This window comes from Mastigoproctus giganteus, chromosome 1 (assembly GCF_048544385.1).
Source record: "Mastigoproctus giganteus isolate SK-2022 chromosome 1, ASM4854438v1, whole genome shotgun sequence".
In the NCBI taxonomy this organism is placed as follows: Eukaryota; Metazoa; Arthropoda; class Arachnida; order Uropygi; family Thelyphonidae; genus Mastigoproctus; species Mastigoproctus giganteus.
In genome coordinates, this window is record NC_143575.1 from 238,245,260 (window position 1) to 238,264,677 (window position 19,418).

General features: G+C 36.5%; 1 protein-coding gene across 1 annotated transcript in view; it reads left to right on the forward strand.

Annotated features, from left to right (window-relative positions):
* ZnT86D (solute carrier family 30 member 7) overlaps nt 1-19,418 on the forward strand; it is a 115,653-nt gene that overhangs the window by 36,737 nt on the left and 59,498 nt on the right. The window contains exon 2 of the mRNA XM_090385163.1: nt 6,568-6,669. Coding sequence (XP_090241289.1) covers nt 6,568-6,669 — 102 coding nt within the window. The remainder of the gene's footprint in view (nt 1-6,567; nt 6,670-19,418) is intronic.

Below are 19,418 nucleotides of genomic sequence, written 5' to 3' on the forward strand. Positions count from 1 at the left end.
ATATTAATAATAAAAAAACTGCAAAAGAAGCTAAAAAAAAATCTACCGGAATATTGATGAAAAGGTGAGGGGCGGGGTTTCTGCTTATTATGCCCTTTGAACGTGCTATAATAGGAATTTACTGTATGCTGATACTGTATCAAAAATATGATTATATTAATGCTCAAAATATTTTTTGCATACTATTGATCAATTCATAATGAAATGAAGCATATGTTGTATAGTGAACAAAAAGAGAAACATATCCAATTTTCCAGGATATATTTCTCTTTTTTAGAGAGAGTTCACATCCTGAAAATTCCCTTTCCTTTTCCCTCCAGTTTGTTTTGGAACATACAAATATCTGGTTATTATGCATAGTTGTTTAATAATTAATTAACAATATTAATTGTATTTTATTAATATTAATTATGTTAAAGCTGTTTTATTGCTTTAACATAACACATACGAGGTATAATAATAAAGCCTCCTGACTTGTGCTGTTGCAGTCATGTTTGGTGAGTTTGAAAATAAATGGAAGTGTATTGTAGTTCAAACTTCCTCCAGCAGATAGTGGTATAGAGATTGACCAGTAGGTTGACAGGTTGAAAGTAACAACCAGTTTTTTTTGTGGCGTTAATGTTCTGCATCACAATTTTACAATGGAGCAATGAACAAATATAAAAATTTGCTTTAAACTAGCAAAATTTGTAACAGAAATATATGAAATGTTAAAAACTGTTTATGTTGATGAAATTAAGTTATACCGGTATTTTTTGAATGGACATGAGGTCTGAAGGTTGGGTTATCGCAAACATCCTCATGTTTGCAGTAACCCAAACATGAGGATGTTTGTGATAATCCAAAAAGTACAGTAGGTGTTTGTGATAATCCAAAAAGTACAGTAGGTGTTTGTCAACCTCTCAAAATGAGGACAGAGTTGCAGAAGTTCAGGAAATTGTGGCAAGAGATTTCGTTTGACTCTCAGAATGATGGCTAATGAGTTGGATGTGAATAAGGAGACAGTTTATGAAATTCAGCACGAAGATTTAGGGAAAAGGAAGGTCTGTGCAAAATTTGTGCCACTCAGCCTCATGATTGTGCAGAAGGAAGCAATGAAGAGTGTCATCATCATGAAGACTTCATTCAGAGTCATTAAGACAATCCACATTTCCTTGACTGTGTCGTCATTGGAGACGAGTGTTGGATGTTTCAGTACAACCCAGAAACGAAGCATCAGAGCATGCAGTGGACTTCAAAATACTCGCCAAGGCCCAAAAAGTTTTGTTTATAGAAGTCCAGGATTCAAGACAAAGCTGATCATGTTTTGAAAAACAGTGTGATTCACAAGGAACTTGTACCTGAAGGGGTGAGAGACAATGCTGTGTTCTATGTACAGGTGCTTTAAAAACTATTGAAATGCATTTCCTGGGTGAAGCTGCAATTTTGAGAGAAAAGCAGCTGGTTTTTGTTGCACAACAATGCCCCCACCCATTCCATATTTCTTGCAAAGACTGATGATACATGGCATTGTATAGATCAGCCATCCACTCTACTTTTCTGATCTAGCACCAGCAGACTTCTTGACTTCTTCCTCTTTCCCAAGGTGAAAAAAAAAAACTGCCCTTAAAAAACAAATTTCAGGATGTTGAGGGCATAATGAAAAATGTAGTGCCACCGAACCGAACATCATCTCTTTGGATGTTGTTGCTGACTCTTTTCAGAAATAACATCTTTTTAGAAAGATGTAAAAAGTGCATTAAATCAGGTGGTGATTACTTTGAATAAAAATAAAATCATTTTTGAGTTCCTTCACTTTGCATTCTTTTTATTGCATAAGTCTGGAAACCTTATTGCCATAGCTCATATATGCTGAGTGATCAGTGAATTATGGCCACCTACCTAATACTTCGTAGGTCCTCCTTTTGCCCTCATTACAGCAGCTATTCGATGTGGCATTGATTCAAAAAGACGTCGGAAGCATTCGGGAGGTATGGCCAACCAAGCTGTGTGTAATGTGGCTAGCAATGCAGGTATGGAGGTGATTGCTGTATCCAGATGCCTGATATGCCTTTCCAGTGTCCACAAGTGCTCTATGGGATTGATATCAGGGGAGTTAGGAAGCCAATCGATATGCTGGAAGTCAGAACTGTGTTCTTCAAACCATTCCTGCACATCAAGTGCCTGATAGCTCGGCGTATTGTCATCTTGGAAGACACCATCGCCATTTGAAAAAAAGTGTAACATAGCGGGGTGTACACAGTCAACCAGCAGTTGATAGCAGAGACCACTGATACATTGTTCCACATGCACCAGGGATCCTAGTTCCTGCCAATGAAATATACCCCACATCATACAACTGCCTCCACCGGCCTGCACTTTTGATACCATGCATGGTGGATGAAGAGCCTCATGTTGTTGATGCCAAATCAGTACACAACCATCCACAGTGTGGAGTAAATAACGTGACTCATCCGACCAGCACACCTTCCAGTCTTCTAACATCCAACTTGCATGCTCTTTGCACCAGGCGAGTCTTTTAGACCAATGAACCTTGGTTAGGAAAGAATGCTGTAGGGGTCATCTGCTGGTATAGCCCATACGTGCGAGTGTGCGACGCATGGTAATGCCAGATATTGTTCTGGGATGGCCCACGTTGTATTGGGTAGTCAGCTCTTCAACAGTGCTGCACCTGTTCGCCTGTACGAGTCGTTGGACCTGGCGCTCACCTCTAACATCAACCTTTTGCTGACCTTTGCAATTTTGTCGTTGGGTCGCTGTTTGACCAGTTTGACGCCAGTCCTGGTGCATTTTAACAATGGCGGCTGTCAAACACCCCACCAGTTCAGCCGTTTGGGAAATCGAGCTCCCACAATCTGTCCTTTATCAAAGTCTGATAAATCCTTTCTTTTACCCATCTTGCTCGGAATCTTGCCCGAACTTGTTTGGTTTTTAAAACTCACTTTCACGGCACAGCCCCACGTCGCGTACTATTAATACTAACTTGCTAAGTATCACTAATATCAACCTCGATTTATTTATTTATTATAATTATTATTATTTATTTTATTTTTATTTATTTTTATTTATTTTTTTTTTTTTGGTCCTAGCCACTGAAATCCCAGGAAAGTAAGTGGCAAGACCAGCCAGAGTACAAATATTGGTAACACCCGGCCGGCCTCCCTGTGGCGGGTATTGGTAACGTCGGGTCTCACTAAGGGCCCGGCGGCTAACAGGCCGGATGAACAGTGGGCACAACAAACTACACAGTACATATCTCACACACTTTTAAATCTCTGGCTTGTCCGATACAGAGAACATACGCGGAGATGGGAGAAATCCCAGGTGCCATCAGACCCCGAACATACCTAATACCTACTGAACCACTGAGACCTTATCTGTTATGTAGGTCGACTAACTGTGCACTCTTGTACCTCATGTGGTCAATGGGTCGAATTCAGTTTTCATAGGGGTGGTCATAATTCAGTGATCACTCAGTGTATATTACTATTGTACTTGCAAATTGTTTAGTGTTACTGTTATTGATGCTTTAAAAGACATAAGGGCCTTATTGATCGATTTAGTGGAGAGCTTTTATAAGGCTCACAGGGTAGAATTTTTTGCAGAGTGGCCTGCACTTGCTAATAGAAAAGACATCTTTTATACAGATTGTATACATTTGAATAAAAGAGGCATAAAAATATTTGCCGATGCTATCAAGGTAATATCAGTCTGGTGTGAGATGAGCACTGGGAAAAAAATTGACACTTGAAATATCTTATAGGCCAAATGATTGTGATGAGTATAATAAACAACTATATAAACAAATAGTGGCTAGAAAATTAGAATTTTTTTTTAATGGGGGATTTTAATTTTTCAGATATTGATTGGAACTTGTATGTTGGTTGCTGACTTAGTGAAAATATTTTTGTGTGACTGCTTTCTATATAAACATGTAGGATGTTGCTACAATAGATGGCATTATTCATAGGCCGCCTCCGTAGCCAGGTGGGAAGGAGCAGCAGTGCGTAGCACACGCTTCTTGATTAGACCGGTGTTCGAGCCCGTCACCACCAAATACGGAGGATGCGGAAAGGTCAGGGAATGACCACCATACATCCCGGAGTAATATGGCCTTAGTTGCTAATGCTCCTAAAAAACCAAATAACAAAATATGATTGATTGATTTGGTAGTTGTTGGCGCATCGGCTTCTGTGGCCATATTGCACCTCCCAAGGTTTTTGCAATACTTTGATCCAAGCCCGAGGCGGGAATCGAACCCGCGACCTTTGGGTTGCCGGGCAGGTACTTTACCCACTCGGCTAGCCCGGTTGGCTAATAACAAAATAACGCGCTGGTGCATAAGTACACGTGCCTTGAGTGACCGGGGTTCAAGCCTGTGACTGCTGAATACGGTGCTGTTTCTTGTATTCTGTGTATCTTGTAAAACTCCTCCGACCGTTTGGTTGTCCCGGAGTACAAACAGAAAATTTATTTATTTATAATACAATGACTTCTTAATTTACACGAGGGTTATGCTCCAGAGAGTCTCGCTTACAAGCGTAACTCTCGCATCCAGCTAAGTTATCCCTACCGATGCATACCATTCATTAGAAGACTGGACACTCTGAAGAAAATGATGAGCAACCAAAGAGATTCAGTCATCTTTATTGATTTACTTATTTTTTTGTACAGTAAGAAAAAGTATGTTCACTATAAACAACATATACAGCAAAACACAAACAAGAGAGAGAGAGAGAGAGAGAGAGAGAGAGAGAGAGAGAGAGAGAGAGAGGAAGAGTGATCGAGATGGAGGGTGGCCTTAGGCAGATTGACGAGAAGGGATCGTCATGGTCAGATTCCATTCCCTTGGATTCGGACTAGATACTATGCTAATCTGGCAGGTGGAGGGTTCACTTGACTGCTCCCTTGAGCGCTTGAAGAAAAGAATCCAGAGTTAGTTTCTTTGCACGTTGTTTCTTCTCACGCAATAATTCATAGTGGCAACTAAGTTCTAGCATAACTTTATGTTGCATGTTAGAGCTTCATTCAAGATTAGGGTCTTCATGAGCTAACAGATTTAGACCTTCATCTATAATATTTAATGCATTTGATATTCCTTTCACTCTCAGGCTCCATTCTTCTTTAATCTTTGGGCTTTCAGTCACTGCTACCTCCTCCTCCTCCTTGAATGCAATGCTGCTCCAGTGCAAACAGACCTTCATTTGACAATTCTTGATGATGCAAATTAGTTAAATCATTGACATCAGTTGCCTCCACTTCACGGAACTATCTTTTTAGCGAGTTTCGTGCATAATCTTTATTGGTATCAGAGCCTTTGAAGGAGTTGCTAAGATCTGGACATAACTTATGCCACGAACTTTGAATACAGTTATGTGGAACTTCATGCCGTGCAGCATCAATGAATTTTAAAGCATCTTTTATATTGAAGGCTCGCCAGTATTACTGCATACTCATCTGTTTGTAGTTGGTCTTGTCAATTAGATCAGCCAGAATGCACTTTAAATACTGAGTCTTAAAAGATTTAATCATATGTTGGTCCATAAGCTGCAGTACTGAGGTTATATTTGCCAGGAAAAAAAACAACCTTGATGTTGGAACAGACATCAGCAATACTGGGTGGAAGCCTTCTGGCATTATCAAGAATAAATAAGATGTTTAATGGAATTCCTTCTGCCTTGCAATGCACTTCCAATTCTGGTTGTAACTGAGATCCAAGAAACTGATAAAAATAACAGCAGTCAATCCCCCCCCCTTTAGGGTTTGAGTACCAGGACGTGGGCATATACGAGCTTTCATAAACCTTTCAGGGCACGAGGATTTTTATAGTGGTAAATGCACACAGGCTTCAGTTTATGACCTCCATATTAGACCAGATTATTAGATTCTCCATATTAGACCAGATTATTAGATCCTCCATATTAGACCACATTATGACCTACAAAACAGAACTGTTAGCCTATCTTTTGCCACCTTAAAGCCAGGTGCAGTATTTTCAGCAATGGAAATATAAGTGCGATCTATAGATTTTTTTTTTTTCAAGAAATCTGTTTATGTATCAACGAAACATATACCTGTTTTGTCAAGGTTGAATATGCTTGTGTATGTACTCTCTCTCTCTCTCTCTTGTGGGGTTTCTGTAAATATGATTGTCACGCATTATTTTAAATTTGCGTAATTTAAACACATAAAAGTAAGAAGTCACTGTATTTTAATTTATGATAAAGCACTGATTCATCATATATTGAGGTACGATGAATCTTCAAGTAAAAGAACCACCACTGGGTGGCATGATCATTGTGTATTGAAGTAGTTTATATTATCCACAATTGTTGATTATAATCACAATACTGCAGTACCTGGATGTTTCTAAATTGCCTCATGAATAAAATTTAGGACTTCAATATAATTTTCAAAGATTTTGTGCTACACTGTAAAACTGTTAAATAAATATTAATCAATTTATTTTATTAGAATTGTTGTTAATGTAATGTGATCACATTATTTTCTGTATGTAATGAACAAAATTTCTGAAATACATAAGATATTGCCTTTTTTTTCCTTTAGGTTAATTTTCTCAGACAAGACATCAAGAAATTTGTTGCTTTTTCTTTTGTTAAATCTTTCTTTTGCATTCATCGAACTTCTGTATGGCGTATGGACAAACAGGTAATTTTTTTGATTATGAATGCCTGTTTTTTATTGTAACAGTTTGGTAATTTTAAGAAAAACATTGTGCAAATATGTTTTTTTATTCTCATAACATATTTCTATATCTTACATGAGAAAAGAAAAACAGAAAAAGAGGAATGTTATTTACATAGTATTGTGACTTTTTCTTTCAAAAAATAAATAAATTGAAATTTAATAATAGTTGCCAATGATTTTTAAAATAAAGGGTAATCAAAAATCCCTGTGTGCACTTACACTACACTAGTGAAATTACTATTAATTAATTATTATTATCTTTTACATTACTAATTAAATTAGAGTAAGACCTTGATTATCTGAGCTTGTATTAACTGAGGTTTCTGTTTACTGAATCAGCTGCCAAAGCAAAATAATAATGTTGGAAGTCAGAAGTATTCACAATTAATCCATAAGTAAAAGATTTCACTTTAGTGTTGATCTTGAAATTGTTCATTTGACAGTATGGTATCCAGAACTTGAATTGATAAATACAGTAAGTCCTCACTGTTCATCATGGTTGTATTCCTAGAACTGCTACATACAATGAAAATGATGAACAACAGGGCTGATCAACCTCTGTGCATATTGACTTGCGCATGACATATATTGTATGAAAGATATGTTCCAAAGGCAAAAAAGAAAATTTATTTATGTAGGTATAAAGCAGAGATGTTCTTTAAAGTCACATTTATCATTTTTAATAAACTACAAAAATATCGCTAAGGAGAAAAAAAATTGGTCAGTCCTCTCCTTGCTCCATCTATGCCTTGCCCTTTTCCTTCCACATAATTTGTTGTTTTGAGTCACCAACTGTTTTTTTTTTATTTTTTTTTACCTTTCATGTAATGTTAGCTATAAATAAGCAAAAAAATGCCACCAGTTTATTTCTGAAAGGATACAAATAGTGCAGCCTCATTTTTCTTAAAGAAAAAGCTGATTTTTGATTGTTTAATTTGCTTTGCTTTCTCTATGTAAAGTTGTAACAGGAGATTGCATTTTTAGTCTTCAGTTATAGCAGTGCCACAGGACTTATAATTCTACATTCGGATTTTCAGAGGTGATTTTTATAGCTTGATTTATTATATGAAAGCACTTTGTATGTTAGGACTTTCTCTGATGAATATTCTTCACCCACATCACTTTTATTAATTTCATTAATAGTAATAAAAAGTAAGGGTATTAAAACATCTGATGATATTTTTTAGAATTTTAAAATTATTCTTGAAAATATTTAAGTAATTGAAAGTAATAATGAGATTGAATTGAAATTTTTAAGAAAATTGAGAAATTCTTAATAAATATACAAAGTACAACTTATTTAACAGTAGTATGACCAGATGTGAGTTATCGTGGATCATGGTGTGCAAGTAGCAGTGCATTAATGAAATGATGAACAATTAAGCATTATTAATGAAATGATGAACAATTGAGCAGTGTTAATGAAATGATGAATAATTGATGAACCTACTATATTAGAATTAGTATTAATATTAGCAATGCCTACATGGTGCAAGGAAGCCTATGGCTTATGCTGAACCAGCCAGAAAAAGAAAAAAAAAAAAAAGAAATAAAATAATAATAAGAAGAAAATTTAAAAATATATAATAATAAAAGAAAAGGAAATAGACAACCTGTGCATTTCCCTCCTCCCATAGGTAATTATCCAGCTAACCTTTGAATTTCCCCAAACTGTCAGACTCTACACCCATGTAGGTAACTTATTCCAGTAATTTATAACTCCTGGCTAAAATAAAACTTTCTACAATCCAGTCTAAACTATCCATCTGCTTTCCATCTAAGGATATTCCCTGTGATTCCAACCTGTTCCAGCTTATAAAGTAACTGCTCATGTGGGACTGAGTCAAAGACTGCTGAAATCCAAAACAATGTCAAAATTAGTCCCTAAATCCAGCTCTTTAGTGACCCTATCAAAATAGCTAACTAGATTGTTAAATATGATTTTCCTTTTATAAAACCATGCTGAGTATCCTTCAGAATTCCATTTCTCTCTAAATGATCCTGAATTCCACCCTTGAACATTGCCTCCATGATTTTCCTTACTACTGAAGTTAGACTGACTGGCCGGTATTTTCCCACTTCACTCTTGGAATCACCCTTATGTACTGGAGATACATTGGCACTTTTCCAATCCAATGGAATAACTCCCGAGTCCAGTGATGCTCTCATAATTAGCCTGAATGGTTCAGTGCACTCACTTGCCATCTCCCTTAAAAATTATGCTATTAACTACTGTATAATGCTAGTATTTGGCAACAAAACAAAATTAACATTGAAATTTAAAAAAAATCAAATTGTTGCCAAATACTAGCATCCCTTGAAACTAATATTTGGCAACAAAACAAAATTAGCATCATTTTGTCAAAAGTTGATCCAACGCATGTGAACATTATATACCAGTTCTCATTGGATTTGATATTGGATGCCATGATTAATTACAAAAGTGCTCACACCTGAAATATAGAATTGCCGTCTTAAGATTCTGGAAAATTTTTTTGGGATTTCTTATGCTCTGCAGTTAATTTTAAAAAAGTAAAATTATCACTTGGTGTATTCAGAACTTTATTTTTAAAAGTTTTGTTAAATGCCATAAGAAAGAGTAAAATTAAAACTATTATTTTAGAGTCTTCTACATTCTGTATTTTTTTTTTTATGAAAACCCCAAACACGAAAGGTATCAAAACCTATAGTACTTAGTATCGTGCATGGGTTGAAGGAGAAGTATGGGGGGTGGGGGATGCTGGAAACTTTGCTCTAGAGACTAAACATGGGTTTCACCACTTCAAGCCTCCAACAGTTTTATTTTGTGTAATAAAAACTTTTTAAACTTGCATAACTATATGTACTGCATTGCACTGTATAGTAATAAATGAATTCTGGGTCACTATTAAATGGCAGATTTCTACTATCTAAGATTATTGTTATCTGAGACAATTTTAGTCTGGTTCAGCCTTGGTAATTGAGGTCCTACTGTACTATTAATTATTAGGTGATCCTACTTTAAGGTTTGGCTAACTTTAAAAATTTGTTTATGAAATTATTAATGTTGATTTCAGTGGCCGAGGGGACACACTTCTGTATTTACAGTTATTATTTCTGTTTTGCATTACATTAGTAATGTATGATGGAAATGATAAAAAAAATTATTAAAAATAATAAGCAATTTATTGTTGTTAGTTGTTTAATTACACAACTAATGTAAACCAGGGATGGGAAAACCATCTCATGTGAAAGATTTTAGGGATGGTTGATACCAGAGGTATACCTAATTATAACTGGGAACTAAATGATTTAGGATAACTGAGAGGAAAGTGAAAAAGAAATGGTTTGAAGCTAAAAATGAAAAAGGCACCTGTGTCTGATAGAATCTATCCAGTTATAATAAAAAAAACAAAAACCTTTAGCCATCATTATGAGAGCATCCTTGGTAGACAGGAGGTTCCTACAAGTTGGAGATATGCAAATGTCTCTCTTGTTCACAAAGGGAGAAATCAAAGAGCAAAGTGAGCTTGACTTCTGTTCCAGGGAAAATAATAGTAAATGGATAAAAAAGTAATGTAGGATCATCCTGAAAGAATGTAGTTATATGGCAATTGGCATGGATTTATTAAGGTGAGATCTTGTCTGACCATTCTGATTAGCTATGATGATGCAATAAAGCAGGGGTGGCCAACGAGTCGATCACAGATTTAATTTCGGTCGATCATGATGAATTTTAAATATACAGTCATCCCTTGATTTATGCACCTTGTGCAATGTAATTTTTGAGGTGGTGTGGCACATTTTGAAGAAAAAAAGTAGATTGCATCACAAATTAAGTAGGCCACTCCTGCAATAAAGGAACTAAATGCAAAAAAATAATTCTGATATTATAACTTGGAACGACGAAGGTAAAGAAAGCCAACATGAGAACCACAGCAAACTTCAGACAATTTACTGAACAAACTGGTTTCCCGCTACCGCAGTTTCTCCCTGCATTCTTGGTAAACAGATGGTGCGTGTTATTGGTAGTGGCAGTAGAAGTCATTTTCTTATTTTAAAATAGTGGGAAGGGGGATAAACACCCTAAGACTGAGGCAGTCTGGAGGGTGTACCCATAAGCAAATTTCAGCCATGAAAACACTCATGAACTCTAATAATCTGCTTTTAATAATGAGAATAAAACTAATCAATACATTGTTATCGACTTCTACTGCCACTACCGATAACATGCACCATCTGTTTCCGAGAATGCAGGGAGAAACTGCGATAGCGGGAAACCATTTTGTCTGGAACGTTTCTCGAAGTTTGGTGTGGTTCTTCTTGTGTTGGCTTTCCCTATCTTAGCCCTTAGAACTTTTGATACATGAAAGATTGCTATACAAATTGGAGCAATATGGAATTAGGGGAAAATTATTGTTGTGGATAATGGAATGATACGTTGGAACTAATGACATTAAGAGTAAGAGCTCTGCAGATTTACTCAATAAGTACAAGTCAATGTTGAAAAAAAGTCACGAGTTAGGGTTGAATGTGAATTTATCTACTAATGCTGGTATTCCTCAAGGTGCAGTTCTTTCTCCCACTCTTTTCTTCTTATATATTAATGACCTTCTTCCTGACTGGAAATTCTATCCATAGTTCTGCCGATCACAGCAGAGGAGTGTGTGCTGTGATCGGCAGAACTACATATGATTTTTTTTTAATAGCTATTAACAGCCATTTTTAAATTCTTGAATGAGCAAATTTGCAAACATTTATGACAAGCTCAGCATACCAAAACCTGATACTTTAAAATATATTTAATATTTTAAAAATGTCATTAAATATAGAAAAAAAAAAAAAAAACCCACCACATACGAATAATCATCCACCTAATCTTTCATCGATAAATTTGACCATCTCATAGGTAAAACCTTTTCCTTCTTCACCTATAATATTTTTGCTGGTACACGAACATTTTCAAAGAATATCTGGGTCATATCTGAACACTTCATTCCCAATTTGTTAATTTTAATTCTTTGCACCCCTATAAAAAGAAAATTGTGTTAAAATTTATTATGATGTTCTGTTGTAAGTAGACCAATATATTTATGGAATATTAGTTATATTTCAGTAAATGAAACTTATGGGAAGTAGTGGAGAGCTAGCAAATTTCAAAAAAATACATATAATTTTTTGAAACAGTTGTGAAGAAAGTTCATAACATTTGCTATATAACTAATAACATTTGTCTTCTTATAACATCTACAGTGTTTTGTATCATATAAGACAATATTGATGTAGGTACTGACAGACAGATGATTCATCTTGTAAACACATGACGTAAACTTACGGTATCAAGTGGCAGAAGACAGAGGGTGGTTATTAATGGACACTACTCTTCTTGGACTAACGTTATTAGTGGAGTTGCTTAGTGCTGTGCCCCATCACTGCTTTCAGTATTTATTACAATGTTGACGAAGACATTAAGATTTTTCCCTAAATTTTCAGATGATACAAAGGTTGGCAAGGTGGTTAATGACAGCAATTAAGCCATACTACTGCAATGAGACCTAGAGAAATTAGGGATGGTACTGCATACAAAGGAAGGGTGTTGATCTTTAGGAATGGGTGCAGAGAATTTTAGTCAGAGGCTAAAAGAGTTACTATTATCAAGAAAATATTTAGCTCTACACGGCAACATTAGCATTTTGTGGCGCCTGAGGCAAAACCTTGTAACAGTGCCTAATTCATATCATATCTTAACACACATTTATATATGCAGTGAGGTGCCCTATTTTAGATGTCGCCTGTGGCAAGTGCCTCACTTCCACACATCAAGCACTGGTCCTGGTTCTACAAATTGTGGATTTCCAGTTTTAAAGCTAGACACCTGCAAGGAAACTTGAATGAAGTATTTAAGGCTTTCAATGGATTGAGTAAACTAAATGCTGATGGCATTCTTACTCTTTCTCAGACGATAAACATAAGGGAACATAAATTTAAATTGAAAAAGGATGATTGCAGGATAGATATGTGAAAATTTCATCTGGTGTTGTGAAAGTGGATAGTTTGAATAAATTTAAGGGTGGATTAGGCAAATTATTAGAGATCAAATAGGGACAGGACAGAATTGAATGGTATATGACTTCTCAGGTGCGAGATCAACCAGCATTTACAGAATTCTTATGTTTCTTAGTTCTATCAAGAGGATTACAATGCATTGATCCCTGATATGAGGAGTTGCAAGATGAGCACTCTACACAATATAACATGCTATCTCAAGGATATGGCGTCTCCTTAGCCAGGTGGGAAGGAGCAGCAGTGCGTAGCACATGCTTCTTGATTAGACCGGGGTTCGAGTCTGTCACCACCAAATACAGAGGATGCGGAAAGGTCAGGGAATGACCACCGGAGCAATCCCGGTGCAATATGGCCTTAGTTGCTAATGCTCCTAAAATCCAAACAACAAACAACATCTCAAGGATATAGTTACATTATGTGAGGAATCCAGACTGATGGAATAATTTGCCTAATTTTGTAATTGATCTGTGTGCAATTGTTGTTTTTAAAGACTGCATTTAGTTTTGAATACCATGTGCCTACCATATACACATGGAAATTCATGGTTGGTACATGTGAACTTTTCCGTGAGGAAATGTCTTTCTGTATACTTAACAGTTATATGCCTTTCAAGAACTTAATTTTTAATACTGTTTATTAACGAAATTGAATATTCTTCACTGAATCTCAGTCAGGAAACCAGTTTCCCAGTCTCTGCTTCATGATGTTTTGTTAATGCTTTGAAAGTTAATTATCAGTTAGGAACTTCTCCACATACATACTGTTATGGGCCCTATTTATTTCAAAACATTCTGTAACAATACTTAAATTTTGATAACGCAGGTAGTCTCCAGTTTTCATTGGTAATGTTCCTATGAATAGCAATATTTATTGAAACCATGTAAATCAGATTTTTTTTTACATATGCACATTTTTGTTATAAAGGGGATATCCCCTTTATAACAAAAATGTACATATGTGTTCTGGTTGTAAAATTTTTGCACTCACTAATTTAATTTAAGCTTCTCTTAAATACTCATTAAAAACAAAAAATGAACAAATCAGTATTGAAACAGAAAAATAAGAAAAATACACACATGTATTATACTGTACACAAACATTTAGTATTACTAGTCGTAAATGATGCAAGATAATAAGCTTTTTTTTTGTCAACACATTGTCAACCGGTCACTTGATTCGTTAAAAAGTTATAATTTTAGGCTGTACATCAATTGAATGTTTTATATTTTCAGAACTCACTGTTATGACTCCATTCATTTTCCACTTTATAAAAGATAAAAGGCGTCCATTGGATTATTCCAAAATAAATAATTTCTAAATTTAAAAATAAACAATTTCTAGCCTACATTTTAATATAGAGTTGGTTTTTTTTTTATTTTATTTTTTTATTTATGAAAACCCCAAACATGAGAGGTATTAGAACCTATAGTACTTAGTACCGTGCTTGGGTCGGAGGTTGAGAAGACGAAAGAAGATATTTGTTGACATTAGACTTGAACGTCCGTAGACTGTAATTTTCAGGAAATACGTATGAAAGAAGGTTGTTCCAGAAAATGGCAGTTGAATGAACACACAAGGAAGATGAAAAGTTGGTTCTATGAGTTTGAAGTTGGACAGTAAATGGATGTTGGCTGGTGGCGGCATGTGATTGGACTGTAAGCCAGTTCAGAAGAACAGTGCCTGTGGAAATATCTGTAGAAGAGGCATGCAGCAGAAACAGTACATCTATGAGACAGCGAGTGGAGAGACTCTGTTAGAGATGAATCATTAATTAACCTAACTGCCCTCTTCTGAATGGAATCAAGAAGCCTGAGAGGTTTTAGCATTAGCATTAGCATTAGTAGAGGCATATGATGCAAGAAAGCAAGCTTATGCAGCATCAGCCAAAAAAAAAAAAAAAAAAATGCACCCATTTCACCCTTCCTTTCATTCGAAATACCTGTCCAGCTGAGCCTTAAATTTATTTAGGCTATCAACTTTCACAAGGGATGGAAGTCTGTTCCACCAACCAAGTACCCGCTGGCTAAAGGCAAATTTCCGCACATAGATCCTACATCTGTCTTTCCTCAATTTGAATTTATGCCCTCTCAGGTGATTATTCAGGTTTTGGGGGCACCACCCAAGATGTGGAAACAATATTCCATGGCAGGGTGGATTTGCAATTTGTACAGAGTGAACAGCTGTTTGGAAGAAAAGTAACGCCGAGAGCGAAAGAGAAAACCAAGTTTTTTAGATGCAGAGGAAGCAATATTTGTAATGTGCTTGTGCCAAGAGAGATTAGAAGTCAGGGTAATCCCCAAAAGAGATATATCATTTTCTAGATTCGAGTGTTGGCATTTGAGGTGAGCGGATGCGCTTCGTCAGGGCCTCCTCAGTTAAATGGGTTGGATTACTGTTGATTAGTGCTTTTAAATATGTGATTTATTTATATATTGTTGTATTATTTTGTTATAGGTTTTCCTGTAACAGTTTGATTTTAATAATATTATAGATATAATTTTTTAAAGTTAATTTTCATTGATATTTAGCTAATTTTATAATGTTAGTTATGAGATCTGCCTTAAACACGTCACAGGGTATCATGACTCACATGGAAATAGCCGATGGCGATTTACAGGTGAGTCATGATTTAATCCGTTGCGGAACCTGTGGAATGTTTTCCAAGGTCGACCTGGTGACTAATCATAGCTCACCTGGGGATTCTTTTCTTTGTGATCGGTGTAAGGAGTGCACCAATCTTAAATTACAATTTGGTGCACTTATGGAACAATTTGAGTCCCTGAAAAAACGGGTGCTTGCCCATGAGAATAATGCATCTGGGAGCTCGTCAGGGACTCAAAACTCCAGCAATCTATGAAGTGATGCACACCCGATTCGGGGGCCTCAAAACAGAAAAACCAAGTGCAAACTACTCTGGTTAAAAAGGACATTGTTTTATTAGAAGACTCCATTGTCAGGGAAATGGGGAATATTTTTTGTAATAAGGATAGGTGGAGTAGAACCAGGGTATGTCTGCTGGGAGTAACTATTAATGATGTCACCAATAGATTGTCAGATTTTAAGGGGGGTAAAAAGAAGATTATTATTCATGTGGGGACTAATGACATTAAACGTACACGATCTGACGATTTGTTGGAAAAATACAAGACCATGCTGAGGAAATGCCGCGAGCTAGGCCACAATGTCTATGTGTCTGCAATTCTGCCCAGACATAATAGGAGGGATTATATGTTAAAAGCCTTGTGGATTAACTCAAGACTTGATGGACTCTGCAAGGCTTTGGGGGGGGGGGAAATTTCTATCAGCATGGCACCCACTTGTAGGTAGAAGTAATTTGTTTTGTAGAGAGACGGGATACACTTAAACAAAGGTGGTGCAAAAGTTTTTGCCAGTATTATTGAGGATACCTTAAAGGTTCAGGGAAACTGCTAGTTAGGGAGGGATGTGGGTAATACTGACATGCATTTATCTGATAATATTGGTCAAAGTAAATCTTGCACATACCTCAAGAGTTCTTATCTGTTACCCCAACTGGACATATTATCTAGATGTTCTGGGGGTAGAAACGTTTCAAGTGAGCGGGTAGCTAATGCCAGGGAAGAGAGCCTAAAAAACTTCAAGAGTTGTATTAGGGTTGTTAAATATACAAGAACAATGTCTTAATTGTTTATATAGTAAAATGAGGGAATTCAAACTGCTGGTTAAAACAAGTAACGCAGACATAATAGGGCTTATGGAAACGTGGTGGCACCCAGAAATAGAGGATGATGAGTTTCAGTATGGCTTGTATAATGTATTTAGCAAGGATAGGGTAGATAGAAGGGGTAGTGGGGTAATGCTTCTTATCAGAAGCAGCCTGAGTGCGACAATAGCTTTCCCGGATTCAGACGTTTCACGTGCTAGTATAGAATCTGTATGGTGTGAGATAGTTGAAAACAAAGGTATAATGCTAGTAGGAGTAATCTACAGACCAGGTGATTGTGAAGATTACGACGAAAGCTCCTACATGCAAATGGAATAGGCAAGTAAGCGTCAATGTCTTATTATGGGTGATTTCAATTTTTAAATCAACTAGATGACTGTTATTTGTATCAACATGTCAGGGAAAGTACTAGAGAAAAGAATACCCCATCATCACCCATGAATCAGGTGACATAACAGGGCCGACAGTAGAGGAACCAGTAGCAGGAAGTGATCACGGAGTTCTACGGTGGATGATGATGATGAGAGAGAGGTAGCAGCAGTAAAAGGTGAATGAATGGGTTTTAATTTCAGAAAAGGAAATTATGATGCCTTAAGGTACTGCATGGCCTCTATTAACTGGGTAGATATCGTGCAGAGAATGAATACAATTGAACTGTGGTATGCTTTTAAAACATTAATCACAGATGCCTTGAATGCGTATTTACCATTAAAAAAATACTCCACGAGGAGGGTTCCAAGTTGGATGAATAGTGAAGTTGCCACATTACTTGAGCAGAAAAAGGTGGCATGGAAAAGTTACAGAGCAATAAAAAAGTACTGAAGCCTATAACAGCTACAAGATGTCTGTAATAGAGCCACAGAAAAGGTTCGACAGGCAAAGGCAGTTTATGAGAGATCACTAGCAAACACAGCAAAGAGAGGGGATAAGGAATTCTTCACATATATAAATGCCAAGAAGGGCAAGACAAACCAGATCGGACCTTTACGTAAGGGAAAGGGAATAGTATTAAATACACTAGCTGCCGTTGCAGATGAACTTAACAGTTATTTTGCATTGATATTTACAAATGAAAAACCTTTTGTGGCAATGGGAAATTGTTTGAGCGAAGTTGAAAAATATGTAATTAATGATATTGAAATTTCGCAAGATTATTTAATGAAAAAACTTTCGAGCCTACAGGCCAGTAAGTCTCCTGGAGTTGATGGAATGTACCCTATAATCTTAAGGGAGATGGCCTTGTGAGTGCATTGAACCATTGAGGCTAATTATGCCAGTATCACTAGACTCTGGGGAGATTCCCTTGGATTGGAAAAGTGCCAATGTATCTCCCATACATAAGGGTGGCTCTAAGAGTGAAGTGGGAAATTATCGACCTGTCAGGCTGACTTCAGTGGTAAGGAAAATCATGGAGGCAATGATCAAGGGTGGAATTCAGGATCATTTGGATTGAATTGAAATTCTCAAGGATACTCAACATGGTTTTGTAAAGGGAAAATCATGTTTAACAAATCTGGTTCGCTATTTTGAAAGGGTCACTTATGAGCTGGATTTAGGGAATAATTTCGACATTGTTTATTTATATTTCAGCAAAGCTTTTGACTCAGTCCCACATGAGTGGTAGCTTTATAAGCTGGAACAGGTTGGAATCACTGGGAAAATCCTTAGATGGATAGCAGGATGGCTTCAGGACAGGAGGCAGAGGGTTGTGATAAATGGCTATTCCTCAGATTGGGTTGATGTAAGGAGTGGGGCCCCCCAAGGATCAGTATTAGGACCACTGTTGTTTTTAATTTTCATTAATGACATCGATGAAGGGATAGAGTGTGTGATGTCTAAATTTGCAGATGATGTTAAAATTGGTAGAATAGTTACTGATCACTGTCAAGCTGAGCTTCTTCAGAGAGACCTAGATAGACTTCAGAAATGGTCAGAAAAATGGCAGCAATGCTTTAATCGAACAAAGTATAAGGTATAACACCTGGGAAACAGTTATCCCAAAATAACTTATTCACTTGGTGGAGTTAAACTAAACCCAGTACTAGAGGAAAGGAACTTGGGTGTTACGATATGGTCAGACATGAAATTCTCTGAGCATTGTTAACAGGTTGCGAGGAAGGCCCATGGTGTCCTATCGATGGTCTATCGAACTTTTGCAAGTAGAGATAGGGATGTGATAATCCCATTATATAAGGCTTTTATTAGACTACACTTGGAATACTGTGTTCAAGTATGGAGACCACGCCTAAAGAAAGACATCGAGCTTCTTGAAAGGGTGCAAAGACAGGTAACTCACCTGGTAAGATCGGCAAAAAGGCGTCCTTATGAAGAAAGACCTCGAATATGTGGGTTGCAGTTTGGAAACTAGACACCTTAGAGGAGGTTTGATCGAGGTGTTTAAGACTCTGAGAGGCATCAGTAAAATGAATGAGGACGAAATTTTCAAGATTATAAATGATGCTAGAACTAGGGGACATAAATTCAAGTTACCTGGGGAAATGTTTAGATTGGACTGCAGGAAGTTTTATTTTAGCCAGCGAGTTATAAATTACTGGAATAAGTTGCCTACATGGGTGGTAGAGGCTGTCAGTTTGGGGAAATTCAAAGGTCATCTGGATAGTCGCATAGGATGATAGGTTTAATTTCCTTTTCTTTTATTAATTATTATTATTTATTTATTTTATTTATTTTTTTTTATCATCGTTTTATTCGGGTTTTTTTTTTTTTGGTCTGGTGCAGCATAACCATAGCCTTTCTTTCACCATGCAGCCATTACTAATACTAATACTATTTTGTCTAGAAAGCAGAGTGTCACCAAAGATAAGCATAGGAGCAGAAGAATCCTTTTTTGCAAGATATAAGACAAGGCTGAGTTTTAGAAGAATAGAAATCAACTAAGTTGTCTTTGCCCCACTGGAAAATTACCCAAAGATCAGCATTTAAGAAATTGGCAGCAGAATTT